At 50.3% G+C, this 17861-nt stretch overlaps 1 protein-coding gene across 2 annotated transcripts in view; it reads right to left on the minus strand.

The window, feature by feature from the left end:
- Positions 1–17861, minus strand: part of agap3 (ArfGAP with GTPase domain, ankyrin repeat and PH domain 3) — a 164539-nt gene that overhangs the window by 10035 nt on the left and 136643 nt on the right. For both annotated transcript variants that reach the window (XM_072711213.1, XM_072711212.1), the window contains exons 14-16: positions 8721–8875; positions 7470–7560; positions 6640–6862 (exon numbers count right to left, since the gene is read on the minus strand). In XM_072711213.1, the coding sequence (XP_072567314.1) occupies positions 6640–6862; positions 7470–7560; positions 8721–8875 (469 nt within the window). The remainder of the gene's footprint in view (positions 1–6639; positions 6863–7469; positions 7561–8720; positions 8876–17861) is intronic.

The raw sequence follows: 17861 nt of genomic DNA on the forward strand, positions 1-17861 counted from the left end.
TGCTAATATTTGCATACAAAAAGGCAGCTGACCGAAGGAACTAATTACTGAACATTTGGTGTTTCCTAACAGACGGTAATTGCACTTCACATGCTGGCCACTAGGGGCACAGCTGATGTCCCAGCATTAATACAACTGTCAGAATCAGCCCGACGAGACAACGGGGAGGCCTGCACACCTGTTTGCTCCCAGAGAAATAATAATAATAATAATAATAAAGTCAAGCATGTAATTAGTCACGTTCATTCTGACCCAATCAAAAGTCCTTCAGTGGAAAATCCCCTTCAAACTGAACCATTGGTAAATAAATACTCATAAGAGGTACAGCAGTTACTGGTAGGTCTGTGCTTTTAAGAATAAAGAGAAAAACATCCTCGAGCTTATAACTGAGCTTCAGACCTACACTAAAATAAAATTAAAAAAAAAAACAAAAAAAAAACAAACGTTCATTTATATAAGATTGCTGTAACACGGCCATTTTTTGCAGCAACAGCATGTATTCCATGTGGAGGAGTGTCACTGGAGGCCGGCTGGCGATGGCCCCTCCCACGGCCAGCCGGCACGCCGTATCCTCTCCCCGCCAGCGCTCATAATGAGAGAACACCGGGTTCCCCCGGCACAGAGCACCGGACGCCACGGCTGCTGTAATTAATTTGTCTAAATTAATTAGCCGGCCCTCTGTGCAGTCTCCCGGCAAGGGTGGCTCTGTCCCGGGCTCTGCCAGAAGGGGGGGGGGCGCCCCTGAGCTTCTGCATCTCGCTGTTTTCCCAGCCCGGGCTCATGCCACCACTGCCCTCTCGCAGAGCTGTGCTCAGCGGGCTAGCACGCGGCGCATAGCCGCTAACGCTAACGTCTGCTCCTGTCAGTAACCTCCTCCTGGCGCCCAGTGAGCCTCGCGAACATCACATATGTTCATCTCATGAATCGAATGGGAGCCCAAGGCTCCAAAACCAACCCCCCCCCACCTTCACCGCAAACCAGCTACACCTGGTGTTCACAGGGGGGTTTGTACGTTTCTGGTCTTTAATCACAGAATAGGCTACGAGAACAGATTTTCTCTTGATAAAGGCAACCGGAACGCAGAGAAATTAAGAATACTCCGAGAATCGAGCATTTAACAAGTCATCACTGGGCAATGCCGTTCTTAGCGAACGTGTCCCCGTGACTGACGACGGTGGGCGATTCAGCTCCGGCCCTGGGAGAGAAGGGAAGGAGTTAAAAATGGAAGAGGGGGTGGGACAGGCAGGTTTGGGGTGGGGGGTTAGTGGTGTGATTCATTTTTATTACTGCCGGGCCCCTGCGGGCTGCGTGAGCGGCAAATTATTTCTGAAACAAAGTGGGGGTCTTCGTCAGAGCTATTACCTGCACTGGCCAAGGGCAGAGAGAGGCAGGGGTGCTGACAGAGAGGGCGGTCCCTGTGAGCGATAGCCGTCCACAGCCGGGCCCGCTCCAGGACATTGCCGAAATGAGAGAGGGACAGGGGAGGGGCAGGGGCAGTGGGGTGGGGGAGAAGGTGAGGCAGTGCCCGCGGATGCTGTCGCCAGCAAGAATTCCCCCCCGCCGACCCCCCCACACTGTCGCCGCCCTGCTGGTCCACTAGGCAATTAGAGTGGACATGCAAAACACGACAACAGCCCAGTGCTAATTAAATGAACAGCTCCCCTCTGAAGCGCTGGCGTCGGTTGTGCCCCCCCCCCCCCCCCCAACGCCGAGATTAAAGGCCCCTGGAGGGCACCGCAGAGCCACCCCAATGGTCTGGAAGGGGCCAACGACGGCCGGCTTTCGGACAGGGACACCGGCCGGTTAGCATGGTTAGTGTTTCACTCTGACATGCTTCTCTCAGATTATATGAGCCTGATCATTCACTTCATATCGAAAGAAAGACACAAACAGACTTCCTTCCATTTTGGGTGTTCCTGTCGTTTTTAAAATCCTCTCCTCTCCTTTTACGCCAAAACCATGAACATCTGCCCACATCAGCCTCGGCCCTAATTAGGCTAACGGGATCAGGTCTCATTCTCACGGTTTAAGCACACGTTCAAACGTAAACGACTTCCGCTGTATCGTTAAGCAGTACGATAACCGTCCAGGTGTAAATATGGTCAAATCTTTTGCAAAAACAGTGAGAATTAATATTAATAAAATTTGAAAATCAAAAAGCATTTTAAACAGGAAAGAGGACCGTGGGAAAGTGGACGTGTGCAAACTTTCAGAAGCTAGAGAAGATACCTTCTGACGACATGTGACTCTTGACAGGGTGTGAGAAATCACACTTAGGAACTGCAATCCATCACCATTAGCTGCGTATACTCAGTACCAATTAGCACATTAATTATAATTATAAAAACAAACAATAATAAGTTCTAAGGTGACCTTCAAAGGTGTTTTTTTAACTTTGCTCTGACAGGTTTTCCACGCTGGCAAATCAGCCTGTACCCTCCAATCAGAGCAAGTGTTTCAAATGGACAGGCATATGGAGACAGGGCTTCACGATTCCATCCAGTCGCAGTTCCATGTGCGGTTTTTACATGTCATGCCTGTAGCCTGTCCATAGGTCAGAAGGCATGAGGATCACCTGAATCCTGTTAGCCCATATGCACGCACACGTTTATGTTTGTCACCCTGCTACACACCAGAAGCCAGTTCCAGTGACCTCTGACCCTGTTCCAGGGTCGTCCGTCATTTCTTCCGTACTGGTTTAAACACTGCCGCAGAAAAGACGCAAACAGGCCCAGTCTTGCGGGACGAAGCCGAGGAGATTCCCGCTCGCCGTCAGCTAGGTGGCGCATCGCTAAGATTAGGTGTCACCAGAGCTAACGATAAGCACACATTTCAGCGTCTTGGAAAGAGCGCGCCCACACGCGTCATGCCGGCACGCTGTCACGGGCCTGCTGCACGTCAGAGTCAATCCCGGGACGGCGAGCGAGGCGCGACTCCACGACCGCGGAGAGACGAGGCGGCAAAACAAGATTTATACCGCTAACGCTAGGATTTTAGTCAAGCAAATCTGCATGATACAATCGGCGTTTTTTTTTTTTTTTATTATACCTCATTAGCATAAAGAGCTAAAGAGTATGTGAGAGACAGACAGTATGGAAATTACTTATGGGACATTGTAGACAAAACAAGACGTGTGTCTAACCAGGACTGGGGGAGGGGGGGTGCAGTGGGGGGCACTGACTGGATCAGAAGAGGATGTAAGAAGTGATCGGGGGTAAGTACATACGTGCCCACCGCTGTTGCCACTCCACATACAAATAATAAAAATGAAATATGGATTATTTTACTTTCTAAGAGGAACCATTAGCGGGGACCCCCCCCCCCCACCTATGTATATAACTGGCCCCTGATGGCCACCCCAATCAAAATTTCCTGCAGGCGCCACTGAACAGAATGCATATCTTTAATTTCACTTGATCTTCACTGTATGGTTCCCAGGTACTGTTGTGATACTGGATTCTCTTAAACATCTTAATTTTTTATCATCGGTGGTCCTGGATGAGGGGAGAATGGAAGCCTGTGGGTCTGCTTGGTTATTAGCAGTTAACAGGGGCAGGCAGTTAAATTAGGAAACACGCTAACGGGCCATTCATACAGAAAGTGTGGCTTTCTATTTCCAGTGCGAGCATTCTCCCGTTCGGGAACTCGAGGGGATCGGATCGGGATGCGACATTGGGACGCGCCGCGCCGCAGGCTGACGGGCGGCGGACCGGTGAAGCCGAGCCGGAGACGAGAACCAATAATCTCTCCGTAGATCAAAGCCCGCATACTGTACACCCCCGGGACAAAGTCGGGGGGGGCCCCCGCCTGCTCCATCTACGCGATCCTCAGGACAGATTCTTGCGCTCTGAAAGCCCGGGATGAGATACTGGCCCGGGCGTATTGCAGGAGCAGCCAAATGGCGATCCGAGGCTCTCAGAACTATCTCCACAGATCTGACTGGCAGGAGCACGCTTTCAGAACCGCCGATCAATGGACGGGTCGTCTTTGTGGCTGACCGGCCGGCATCACAGCGCCACCTCCTGCTACATGACCCAGCTACTAAACGACAATGATGGGGGTTTGCAAGGAGGTCCGAGACTGATGTGGGGGGAGGGGGGGGGCGTTTCTGGAGGAAGCGACACCTGACACCCCCTGCCCCCACCCCAGGTAGACTGATGATCTCCCTAGCCCAGATGTATAGCTGACAAGGCAGAACGGGTCCTACGGGCAAAAGCCTCTGGGTGAACTTTAACACAATAATAGTCTCGTTAATTACGACAGGTTCCCCAGACCAGGTCTTCTGTCAGCTAGATTGCGCCACCCCCCCTCCCCTGCCCCCCCCCCCACATGTCAGGGGAAAACATCAGGGCACCCAGATGTACAGCAGAGCATGGAGACATCATCCCTCAATAAACATCTCCTGGTGCAGGGAAAAGGGATTTTTTTTTGGGGGGGGGGGGGGGGGGGATACCATTGGGTCAGTCCTCTAGGCAGCAGATTGGGTAGGGAGACCTTACAATAAGAGCATAAGCCCCTCACTGGGTTAGTTAGGGTGTACAGCTCTCCTGTAATGACATATAAGAGAACAGGTATCGTCATTTATTTACTCAGCAGAGGCTTTTTATCTAATGTAATGTGCAATTGAGAAAACAGGGCCAGCCAAGTCCCTGGAGTAATTAAGGTTAGGGGCCCTGCTTAGGGGGGGCCAGCGGTGACATCACTCTGCCGACCCGAAGCAGGCAGACGCCGGGCCGGGCTGAACAGCGCCGGGGACAGACCCTGGGCCCTCCACGCCAATCGATAGGCGTCAGGGGGAGATTTATTGCACCTGCCCATTTGGCTGTTAGGTCAAGTTCTTAACAATAAAGGGGTGGAACATAAATACCCCCAATCCAAGAGCTGGGGGGGGGGGGGTGAATCAAGCAGTATTTAAAGTTAGGAGCTGAAGCGGGTTTAGAAAAGAACTGAAGGAAGACGGCTGTTCTTGACAAGAAACACAACGACGAACGGCTACGTGTTTCTCATATTCTCACTCAAACGAGCTGTATGTTGACATGAGAGGGACTGTGGGGTACTCCACGTATATTTAAAAAGTGAGGCTATAAATGGTCATTTAATTAGCTAAGCGGTACAATGGGGGGGTGGGGGGGTAGAGAGTGTTCCTGTGTGAGCGTGTGTGTGAGTTTTTGTAATTTTTACATTGTGGGGACCAGATTTCTCCACAACATGACATTTTGTTAGTCCCCTCAAGGATAACCTCAATTTTTATTAAAATCGGTGAACGCAATCAAAAGACAAAAATTTTTTTTTTGGTTACTTATGGTTAGGGCTGGGTAGGGGTTAAGGTCGTCATGTTGGGATTAGAGTTTTGAATGGAATGAATTGAGTCCCCAGAAAAATATAGTTACAAACCTGTGTGTGTGTGTGTGTGTGTGTGTGTGTGTGTGTATAAACCGATTCCACCTGGACAAAAGAGCAAAAAGACTGAGGGGGGAGGTGGGGGCAGATTAAGAAAGAAAGAAAGGTGTCATTAAGAAAAGTGAGTCTCAGAACTCAAACCGACAAAGCAGATCACAGGTGGCGATGGCTTGGACACAAACCAGCAGGCCTTTAGGCATGCTAGCATTAGCGTTAGCATTTACAGGCATGCACGTGAGCACACGTGTGTGTGTGTGTGTGTGCGCGAGTGTGTTGGGCGGGGGGGGGGGGGGGGGGCAATCAAGCCAGGGGCGCTCCACACTCAATCCGATCCCCGGTGTTCCCCAGCTGGGCCTTGTGGGAGATGCTTGGCCCAGGGCGAGGGATAATACAGACGGGCCGCTTAATTTACCGCCGCGGCCATCAGTCAGCGCGCGTGACACCTTTAAAAGGCCCCCTTGTAGGAAAACACTGAGTCTGTAATATAAACGCGGGACTGCATCGGGGGGGGGGGGGGGGGGGCTCACACATATTAAGCGGTTGATGTGGTTTCCTGCAGCTTCCTGCAGCTTCCTGCAGCTTCCTGCAGCTTCCTGTAGCTTCCTGTAGCTCTCATCCAGGGATATAGGTCTGTATTCAATATTAAAACACCCATCTTCCTCAGCACTTTATCAGTTATTGCTACAGGCAACGTTCGATAACTAAAATGTATAGATGATATCAGTCTACAGGGAAATACGCTAAAACATCCATTCATTTTCCACCCCCTTATCCTGGACAGGAACTTGAGGGGCCTGGAGCCGATCCTAGGCTGTGATATAGTCTGGATGGGATACCAGTCCATCACAGGGCATTTACACCTACTTATACTCTCTGAGTAATTTAGAGGAGCCTGCGTGCATGTTTGTGGACTGTGGGAGGAGATGCATGCGTCAAAGGGCAGAGAAACTCCCCTACAACAGAATGGAGGCAGGTTTCAAACCCCTAACCCTGGAAGTGGGCAACAGCGCCACCTTCCTACCAGATTAGGTTCTCATGTACTTACTCATGCACAAATAGTGAGCGTTTGGATACTTACTCATGCACAAATAGTGAGCGTTTGGATACTTACTCATGCACAAATAGTGAGCGTTTGGATACTTACTCATGCACAAATAGTGAGCGTTTCGATCTACAGATTAGCTACTAAAGTACCACCGGAGGGCACAGTGCAGCGTGAGGGCCGCGGGAGACACTGACCTGCTGCTGTCGACCCCCGGCTTGGTGTAGTTGTCCAGCGCGCCCTCCCACACGCCGTTGGCCATAGCGTTGCCGATGGCCGTCATCACCATGCTGAGCTCCACGGGCCAGTCGTCCAGGTCCAGCGAGCGCACGCGGGACAGGTGCGTACCCAGGTTACGGTGGATGCCCGAGCACTCGATGCAAATGAGCGCACCTAGGTTGAGGCTGGCCCAGTCGGGATCTGCGGAAAGGGAAAGCAGGCAGGGCGGCCGTCAAAAGTTGGTGGCCGATGATTGACAGCTTCACAGCCAATCAGCGTGCGCATCTCCCGGAAGGCGGTGGATTATCCTATGCCGTTCTCCAATACGGTGTTCGGAGACCCGACTGCCGGCCCATTTGCTCGATTGGCCTCTCCAGACATAAAGCTTTGGCGAAAGAAAGGCAAGCGGCACCGTGCGCAGCCGCTGGACGAGTTTACCTGTAAATAAGGACATTTTCACTGCCCTTGAAATGGCTTAATTTGCATCTACGCATAAAGAATATGCTAATTCTCTAACGAGGCCCACAGCGGAGTGTCTCCTCTTCAGTGGGAAACCCCAGGAAAGCCAGCGGCAGGCTGCCAGCGCAGACGCGCTTAAAGCGCACAAAGCGGGTGTGAAATTCGCTGGCCGCAGCCTCGGGTCGGGCGTGGGGGTGGGGGGGGATGGGGGGGGGCGATGTGGAGGACTCGTATTGCGACTGAAGTGCCAGACAAAAGAGCAAAAGCTTCCACAGCTACAAAACAACAACAACAATAATAGTAATAATAATAATAATAGACCCAAAGTGTTTAGAACCGAACCACCTACTGGAGGCATCGCAATCCACGCAGAAGCTGTTCCCCCGCACGTTCCGGATGGACTGGATGGCAAAGGCGTCGCTCTGACTGCCAAGGCGTGACTGCAAGCAGAGAAAGGTGTCGTTAGGGACTCGAGAAGGGGGGGGGGGGCGCGCTTTTGGACAAGCGAGGGGGCGGAGGATGTAAAACCAAAGCTCTCCCCGGTGTTCTGACACGGGCTGCGTCCGTATCTTGATGCCTGTCGACTTTAATAAGAGATTCCCACACTGCTATGCGGCTATCTGCATCAGTCATGCATGGGGGGGGGGGGGGTGGGGGGCAGAGGGGGGCTCTTCCTGCCTCTTCTATTAACACCCTCCATGATGTGGGACCACCAGTGGATCGAGATGAATGGTTAATGGCAGGCCCAGAGCCAGAGAAGACACAGGGCTGTGAGGAAAGGGGGACATTAAATTTGACTGCAGGGGAAAGAGGGAGACAGACGGAAGGCGTGGAAAAAGCAGGAAGATCCAGAAAAAAACATTGTGGGAGCATCTGTGGCTGGTCAAGCCAGGAATGGGGGGGGAGGGTTTTGGAAAGCAGGTCAGGAGCCCCCCAGAGCCACTGGGGACGCAGCCCCCACTCCACCCACCCCGCCCCCCCCAAACCACAGGAAGCTTCTTTTAGTCACGGTGGAAATGGGCCGAAGCGATTAAGACACGTTTTCATCTCGCCGCGCGACCGCCACACGCGCAGCCGGCGACAAAGGGGCCGTCGCTCACGGCGCCGCGGAGAGCGTCCGGTCCAGCATGCGACGTGACCCGGCACACAAACGCCCCCCTCCCTCGCGGCCTGGCCCCAAATCGGACGGCTTCGGCACGGCTGTCAGACCCGTCGGCCATTTTTATACATGAATTAATTAAAGGGTCCCGGGGACGGAATTATGGGAGAGCAGCCTGACGGAGGGGGGGTTAAGGGGTACAGGGCGTGTCAGCGCTGCGGAGGATAGGGGGCGCTGTTGCAGGCAGAAAGCTGAGACAAATAGGAAGAGGGTCAGAGAGAGAGGAAGGGCGAGGGGGGACATCAGGGGGCAGGAAGATATAAAAGAAAACAAAACAATTCACAAACACTTTGCTTGGAACATCATCATCCTCATTTTATAGAGAAATAAACCTTAAAATTTCAGAATGACTTACAAAGAAAAGGCTAATTAGAAATGCCAGAAAGGTGGCCCTACTTTGGTGGCCCCGCCCCCTGTACCACAGTGGCCCCGCCCACAGACCTTGTTCTTGCTACTCTCGCAGGACTGCAGGCTGGCGAAGATCTGGCTCTCGATGGCCTGCACCCACAGGTCACGCTCCTCGTACGTCGACGCCTCGAAGTGCCACATCTGGCCCGTCAGCGACACGATGACGAACTCGAACGACTCCTCTTGCTCTGCGGCGGACAGATGCACGGAAGGTGTTAGGAGCACGGCACCGGTGAGAAGCATTATGGGATGCGGTGCGCGTCGCCCTCGGCGACTACAGTACGCCATTATACTGAGCTGCAGATGAATCAGAAGGAGCGCAGAAGAGTTACAAGTCTCAAAAGGAAATGATACAGGCATCATCAAGGGGAAGATAAAATACAGGAAAACATTTGAAATGTGCTTATAAATAATGTACGTATACATTGAAAGGAAACTCCAGAAAGTTGGCAAGCATGATTCAGTAATATGTGTCAATGCTATTGATTTGATAGCCAATGAGTCCCAGTTTTAAGAAGGACACATCTTACTTCGAGTCAAATCCCCAACATGAGTCCCAGTTTATGAAGGGCAAGTCTTACTTCGAGTCAAATCCCCAACATGAGTCCCAGTTCATGAAGGACACGTCTTACTTCGAGTCAAACTCCCAACATGAGTCCCAGTTTTTGCAGGTCACGTCTTACTGCGAGTCAAACCTCCCAATCCAAGTCCCAGTTCATGAAGCACATGTCTTACTATGACTCAAGCAGCTGATCCTTTTTATATTTTTGTATTTTGATAATAATGATTAAATGCCAACTTCCATAGTGGATGAAGGTAGAAAATAACCCCTAAAATAGTCCCCTCCCTCCAGCTGGCGGTGACGTCACACCCTGTCCCGCACAGGACCGGCGCGATCGTGGGGTGACTGATGGCATCCTCCTCGTTTCAGCACATGCTCGATAGTGTAGCAAAATGATTTCTAATTACCTAATTAGAACTATGCAAATAATGGGCTCATTTGCATAATGCTCTGCTCCCCCGAGCCGGGGCATCTCGCGGAGAGGAGCTGCTGCCGTGGAGATCGCTATGACGACCCGTTCTCCTGGCCAATCAGGGTTCAGGACTCTCCCACTCCAGGTTGTGACCAGGCATGTGAGGTACATGTGAGGTAATGCGCTGTGTCACTATGTGGAGTTTGGGGCTCAGCCCCAAATCATTCTGTTTGGTATGACTGCCGACTTATTCTCCCTGAGGGAAAATGATAGCAGATCTAAGAATAAATTCTGAACTATAAACATGTAAATAAATATCTGAGCTGGAATTGCACCCCCCCCCCCTCCCCCCCGCTAGTCCACCTTGCTGTTGCACTGTAATCACAAGCATTTCCAATATATAGCCGTCACAGCTGTTAATTTTTTGCCATTTTCTGCGTTCGGTGGATATGGGCGATCAAACTCTCACAATGTCATCAGCACTCCGCCACACCGCGGGACGGGGACACAGAACACGAAGATGACAAGTGAAACAAGGCACGGCTCCTGCTCTCAGGGGCTGTCAACAACCGCGCCGAAACTTTAAACAGATTAGGCTTCCTTTGGAAATACCGAACATAAGCTGTTGGCGCACTGCAACACACTGCGGCACACTGCAACACACTGCGACACACTGCATCATGGGATGTTTGGTGACAGTTTAGGGTGGTATGGAGGAAAGCGACTGGCCATTTAACGTGACGGGCTTTGTCTCGTGGGCTAGCCTGCGACCTAGCTGTGCTTTCACATGACAGATGTGTGACATTAGAGGTGCCATCAAAACACTCCAGCAGAGAGGCAGGTCTTCAGGCAGAAAGCAATAATGCAATTTGGTCAACATACCTTCAATTATCTGATTTGGTTACTCATATTGACTGCAGGTCACTGAATCGATACACAGCTCAGAGCCTTATTTACATGAGCAGTCGGGACGTGAGGGTTGCCCCCGCCCAGTTACGAATTTTTGTAAAGGGGAGGCCGGCGTCCTTGGAATCCTGCATGAAATTCCACAGCCAACTTGGATTTGCAATCCAACTTGCAATGGATCGCGGACTGGAGGTGCCTTCCCCACACAGGATCCTGCCACTACACTGTGACGTGTAAGGCTAACACGCTGACTTGTAAGACTAACACGCTGACTTGTAAGGCTAACACGCTGATGTGTAAGGCTAACATGATGTGTAAGGCTAACACGCTGATGTGTAAGGCATAAGTGTACCTATTGTTACCACATTCCCAGTTGTGCAGATAACCACAGTCCAGTATCAACATACTGAGGATCCAGAAAACAGAAACAGCAGAAATAGAAAGCGTTCCCCTAAAGTCAGACGCTAACATATACAGAACATTTTTTCATACCTCACCTGACGTGAGAGTGAGATGGAATGTTTCTCTGTGTCTCCCCGGCACCTGGCAACTCCCCCCCCCCTTGTCCCAGGGAGCTCCCGGGAGCTCCACCATTACGCATTCCTAATTGCCGCTGATAAACTATTTTGTTGGCTGACCGGGCGATAAATTAAAGACATTAAAAACTGGCAATTTGATTACGGACCAGAAAAGTGGTTTTGAGATTGGGGGGGGGGGGGGGGGATTTGTGAAGCGGGGGCCGAGATACAGCTTCATATTTGCATTTTGAGAAGAGAAAAAAAAAAAGAAAAAAACTGAGAAATTCAACAGATCATCTAGAGAAAGACAAACGTCTGGCTGCAGCAGTTCAAGGTGAAGAGTTCAGTTTTAAAAATCACTGATGCCTTCCTTGGCTGCTGAGCACAGGACCTGATAGACACCCACAGTAGCTAATAAAGTTAACGAATGACGTGTCTGTGCCATTCTACGTTCAATTTGATCATTACAATCCCTGGAGTTATTGCCGTGGTGTTTCAATGACTACAGCGTCGAGAAATTGTCTGTGGTCCTCTTTTCACTTTGAGTATAAACATCCAGACAAGTGTGGTAACAAACCACAAGATTCTACAGCAAACTTATTCACTCGGGCCGTGATCTGCCGACCGCAGATTCATTAAGGTGCTACCAGAGCAAGTCCTCTCATTGAGCACCTAAATGTGCTCCAAGCCAATGATTAATTACAATTGCATGTTGTCATGCTTAATTTTCGAAACTGGATGCACCTATAATCCAGTGGGGGCCCATTTACCTTGATGGTGGAGATAATTACAGCGTTTGTGTTTATATGGACACGTTTATGACTTTTTAATGTAAGCACAATCATGTCTGTGGCTCCTCACACGAACATTATATCTGTGTAATTGTGATGTAAAGCCTGTTGGTAATTGTCATATTCAATTGTAATTGACCCCAGGTCAGCCAGAGGGAATCAGAGCAGGGAAAAAAAAACCACACAAACTGTATTCATCATGGGTCGAGGCTCACAGCGTTATCAGCAATACAGATGAGCTGGCAGTCCTGATGGACCTGTGCTCTGGATGAGTTCTGTGATCCCTGAGACACAAACTCCACCCCCACAAGAGGGGGGACTGGCTCAGCTGTAAATGTGCGCTTGGTGGAACATGTGGCCACGCTACGAGATCGGGGACGGCGTTCGGTCAGCCTGACCTCTCAGTCGGAGTTTCTGTCCCGCGACTCTCGGGACAGGATGGGGGAAAAAGGCAATTTGATTCATCAAAGTTATTAGACAGAGTGCAACACAGAACACCCCCCCCCCCCCGGCACCATACCAAAAGCACACAAACAATCTGAAATTAGAAATTAATTGCTCAACATGCACAAGCAACAGAAGACAAACAATAAACAAAGCAATTAATAAAAGTGCAGTTTAATGTCCTCTTTGGCCGAGGGAGAACGGGCAGCAAAAATGGCTGGTCCAACGTTTGAAGGCAGAGAAGATCACCCCCCCCCCCCCCCCCCTCAACCACAGGCCTAACGAGGGATCGAGTCGAACACCAGGGCTTCTGGAGCCGGGGCTGGACAGCGGCCCCCCGCCTTAACCCCAGCAACCTCATTCGGCACAATATGTGCGCAACAGGTCTTTTCAAATTAGAGCTAAATTAACATAGCTGGGGTGGCCGGCACGCTTGAAGGAATGCAATTTAAATTCAATATGAAGGCGAGCCGGCGCAAACGGGCCAAATATGATTTGCCTTAATTAACACGCTGCGGCGGAAAGGAAATTAGAATGTAACGGAGGCTGGGTGCAGAGCTGGGGAGGCCGCGGGTTTCACCGCATGCGCTCCTGACCCCCGCGCAGCCCGCCGGAGCCGTCTGGGGCGGCTAATGCGCCCCCCCTCCATCAGCACAGGCGCCGCTGAACGTCCAGAACGACACGGGGTGGGCTGACGGCAGTACCGGAGCGGTTATGGGAAACGACGGAACTCAATCCGGTAATTACCACACATTAAATAAATCTGCGTTTAATAAAGTTCAATAAGGAAGCCCTTTCATTTGGCAGACTACATGCAAAGCTACGCGAGGGCAAATTCAGTATCTCTATGTGCTCTGCGTGAATGTGGCAAGTTCAGCTGCCATACTGAGAGGTCTAAATGACGTTTTAAGCTCTTAAACCTTCTCTACAGATCAGACATTTTCAACGTCACAACTTTTAATCTATCACCCAGACCCCTACAGTGTCAAAGCTACAGAATTTTATCTTAATACGGTCCATAAGAATGCAATCTTTCTTTCGAACCTGGGATGGAGCAGGATAAGTCTCATTCATTAACCTTAATAAGAGCAAATCTTATTTCTGAGAGGCTCTGTTCTTTATTGCTGTGGGCCGAGCAGGTGTGACAGCAGAGAAAAGCTCATGACAAATATCGTTTAAAGTCTCCAAGCATGTTGAATCTTGTGCAGGCAATGTCTGTATTCTCAAAAGCCGCGACTGGAGAATGCTTTTTTTTATTTTTCAAAGTCATTTGTTTCAAGGAATTCACAAATATGGACAGGAGGTTGAGGACTAGTGAAACACAGGCCACGTAAAGCAGAACCAGCCCCTAAGGGCCTTCTATCCTGATTGGCACCTCTAGCAATACCAGAGAGCACAGCTGGTCCCATCTCGGAGTCCATCTCTGAACTGGGGAGTATCGATCGCCGGCGCCGCCCTGGGGGCTGTGGGCGGTCGTGCGACCGTACCTGCCTATGTGTCTGGTGGGGCCCGGGCATCCTCTCAGGTGTGGCTGCCAGTTACTTATGATTTCTGAATTAGGATGAGGGGCGGCGGGGGGGCTGGGGGCGGGGCCGGGGGGGGTTATTGAGAGGCGCTCGCGAGCGCGGCTGGGAATGGGCGGCAAAGCCCGCACCATCAGTAAATGTCAGAGTGCTGCTTGCTCATTTTACAGATCATTACAGCCAATATTCCTAACCTGTATTAGAGCAATCAGGACAGGGCTATTACTGAGACACGGGCCTCGGGGAACAGGAGCTAAACTAAGAGGAGGCTGCGGTGAAAGCCTGTGCAGGCAGAGTGAGTCACACACACACACCTATTCACATGCACACACTGGCATACTGTTACACTAACACACACACGTACTCTTACACTAACACACACACAGCGACTCTCAATCAGACACACACACACTCTTACACCAATTTCCCCGTCAGACCGACAGACAGACCGACACAGTCGCACACACACAATCACACAAAACGCATCCCCCCCAAAGTGATATTAACCTGTATGTCGGTAAGCTGCTAAGTATGGAAACAGCTATATCATTTACAGCCCTGTCTCCGGACAGGCTGAGTGCGGTGTGTGTGCGTGCGTGCGCGTGGCGTACCAGGGAGTATCTTGTTATTCCTCTCTCGAAGTGCTGCAATCAGAGCTGGCCCATTACGAGAGCTGGGGCTCGGGGGACAGATTTGTGAAATGAGAGCGAATGGGGGAACGACGATACAAAGTATTGAGATAAACACCCGCCATTATCACAGACAGTTAAACCTTCATTTTCTAATCCCAGTCTGGCTTCCAGGGGTCCTTAACCCTCGCGGTGCTGAAGCGAAGCAGTTCCCTCCGTATCCACCATAAAGACGTCCAGGGCCCTGAAGCCCAAAGACGACATGAAAGGCCGACATTCTTCCCGGTCCTCCGGCAGAGAGGCGTCCCTGCTTTTCGGGACTTTTCAGGACTGATTAATCATTGGACAAAAGCGCCGACTTGTAGAACGATCCTTTGAGAGCTTTACTCCGCTTCTCTCTGCTGTAAGATTAATTATCTCGTTTTCTTTTGCGATGTTTCTTTTTTTTTTATCCCTTTATAATGCTAAACAATGCACTCAGGCCAGCATTTATATAAGGGACAGCCATTTCCTTCGAGGGAAATCATACCGGTTTTGCCGTTACTTTTCAATTGCTAATTGATTTACACCTGGAAGGTGAAAGGACAATTAGTTGAACGAAGAATTAACGCCAACACACCCTATAGTATATCAAGGTCTGAGATTGTTAACCTAGATTTATTTGGCCGGCTTGCTACTTTAGGCTATGCACTGTCAACAGATACATGCAAGTTTCTTGTTAAACAGCAAGGATTTATTAGCTTGCGAGCAAATTTCCGAGTACCATCTGCAACCAATTCATGCAGCTGGATTTTTACAATGGTGGCTGAGGTTGAGTGCCCCGATTGAGCATATAACAGCTGTGCGAAGCACTCGGAGTGGAGGCCTGTCCGTTACCCAGCATGCCTCCTTCTGCCGCGACTCTGTGCTGACGTGTGGCACATTCCGGAACATTCCGGAAATGCGCTAGTTCTGCCCGCCAACCGGCGCGGCTCGGCCGAGCCGGCACGTGGCGCATTTACAAGCACTGGGGAATGTTCCGGAAGCTCCGTCTGCTAAGGGGAACACCACCTCCTGCTGACTGCGAGGATAAACAAAGAGATTTTAAATGCTGCGTTTAGACAACGGTTATGTAATGGCCGACCGTAGCAACAAGCAGATAATCTGTCCTAAGCCACTAGGTCAGTAATTACCTGCAAACAGATGAGAAAAAATATATTTAATTCCTGACACAATTAATATTTTTTTCACAGACAATTAGCCATAATTGCAGATCACAATCTCTGACCTGGATATAACATTGTAATTTCTGATAATATACTCTTTGTATACAAAATGTCCTTTTTTCTGAGATAGACCTTTACGATCCTGATTTCCTAATCAATTCCTCCACCCAGCCCCCGGGACACTGAGGGATTTTACAGACTTTAGTACGACGAACACAGTTTCTATCGGGTTAAAAACGCAAGCTCCGCATTCCTCACTTCTTACTGAGGCTGTGTCTCTTCCAACCTGGCACTGTAAAGGCCAGAAAACAATGAACATTTTACGCACTTCTTTAAAAGATATACATTAATGACAGTCGCTGACAGACGGCATTAATCACGAGGGCCGCCCCCAGAACAGAACTCTTTATCGGCTATCCATTTTCCCGTGGGTTCCTGAGCCGCGGCGCACGCACAAAAGAGCTCGTCGCGGGCCGGCCGCTGTGAAGCGCATTAAGGGGCTGTCAGTCGTCACGCCATGCATCCTGCATCATTCTTTAAGCACATGAGAAGTTCATTATCCCGTGAAGTTCCAACCAATGACAAGGGGGCTGCCGATGGGGGCGACAGGGGGGGGGGGGCGGAGCTAAGGGCAGTCTGGGCCTGCGGATGGTGCCGGCAGAAGGCGCTGGCCACGGACAGGGAGGCACCCAGGAGTAAAGATGGACCCTGAGACCTTAAGCTGACGAGACGGGTGTTCGTTCCCATTCAGGCCGGACCTGACCCAGGGTTAAAAGACGCAGTTCCTCAGCACCCCTCAAACGGCACCAGCACTGCCCATCCTGGTATCCCCCCCCCATGCTAACCGAAATTTAGCCGTCCTGGATGCTCCACATACAAGCTTTCTAATCTGGCTGCGCCCCCCCCCCCCCCCGCCACCCAATCATTCTTTAAGCCACCGGGGTGGTTTGCCGTTTTCTTAAAAAAAAGCAACAGCGCCTTTGATTTATGACACTTCAGAACAACTAAAATTCAATTTTCACCTGCATCCCAGCGCCCCGATTGCCCTGTAAATGAGATAAACTGATAGCAATTTATTCAAAGATCCAGTCCTCCTTTCCTCTCTCCCCCTTCCAGGAGACACAAGCTAGACTGTATACATGAGTGACTCTAATATTTAAGCAATATGTCTGTATTCCGGATGCGCTCACCAGAACAGACAAGCAGATGCTAATGGAAAAAGGAAAGGAAAAAAGTGTAAATAGGATCCATTTTGATAGAGGGAGGAGAAAACTTTGAGCGTCCGTAACTCTGACAAAGGCTACCCCCACTGTGCTATTTCAGTGGCCGACACCCAGTCCCCCGTCCATCCTTGGCTACTGGACACATTGGGCAACTTTTCTTGAGACATACAGAAGCTTAACGGGACCCACAAAGCGCTCACAAGGATTCGGTGTGATGCTAACCAATAGCTACGCGATAACACAAAATGGACTCAGCCGGCCCAGTTACGTTTCACCCACTGGGCCAGGGAGACCCGCTAGGAGAGCAGTTCTGAAGCCCCCACCAAACACATACATATCAATTTTACCCTTTACAGTAGGGGGGGGGGGGCAATGCTCTACTGTTCTACACATGTGTACACAAGATAGTCCCTTAACCCCCAGCTCCCTGTGCACCTCAACAGGTGGCTGGCCTTCGCAGACAGCTTACTCTACAAAGAGCAAATTGAGGGAGGCGTAAACAGACAATTTCCCCACAGGTATCAATAAAGTATCAATTATTATTATTATTATTATTATTAATGTCCCACTCTGCTTACCCTGGACTACACTGAGTGAGCTTGGAGCCTATTACAATCCCGGGAACAAGACAGGGAACAGGCCTGGATGTGATGCCAGTTCACTGCAGGGCACCTGCTCAGAAAAACAGTGCCACCTACAGGTCAATGCAGAGACCCCAACCCACCCACATGTTTTTTTGGACCAAGCCGGGATGTGCGTGTGTGTGAGCACAGTGCTGCCGTCTGAACTGGGGGGGTTGGTTACCACATACCAGTTAATATTTAATTTGGCTTCATTTGTCACCCCTAATAAATAGACCCTTGCATTTAAATTAGTATCAAAGAGTATCAAACTCTCTCCTACGCCCTGGGTAGTATTATCTGAATTGCATAATGGCTAACAAATAAGCTGAAGATAAGCA

Source organism: Paramormyrops kingsleyae, chromosome 4 (assembly GCF_048594095.1).
Source record: "Paramormyrops kingsleyae isolate MSU_618 chromosome 4, PKINGS_0.4, whole genome shotgun sequence".
NCBI classification, from domain to species: Eukaryota; Metazoa; Chordata; class Actinopteri; order Osteoglossiformes; family Mormyridae; genus Paramormyrops; species Paramormyrops kingsleyae.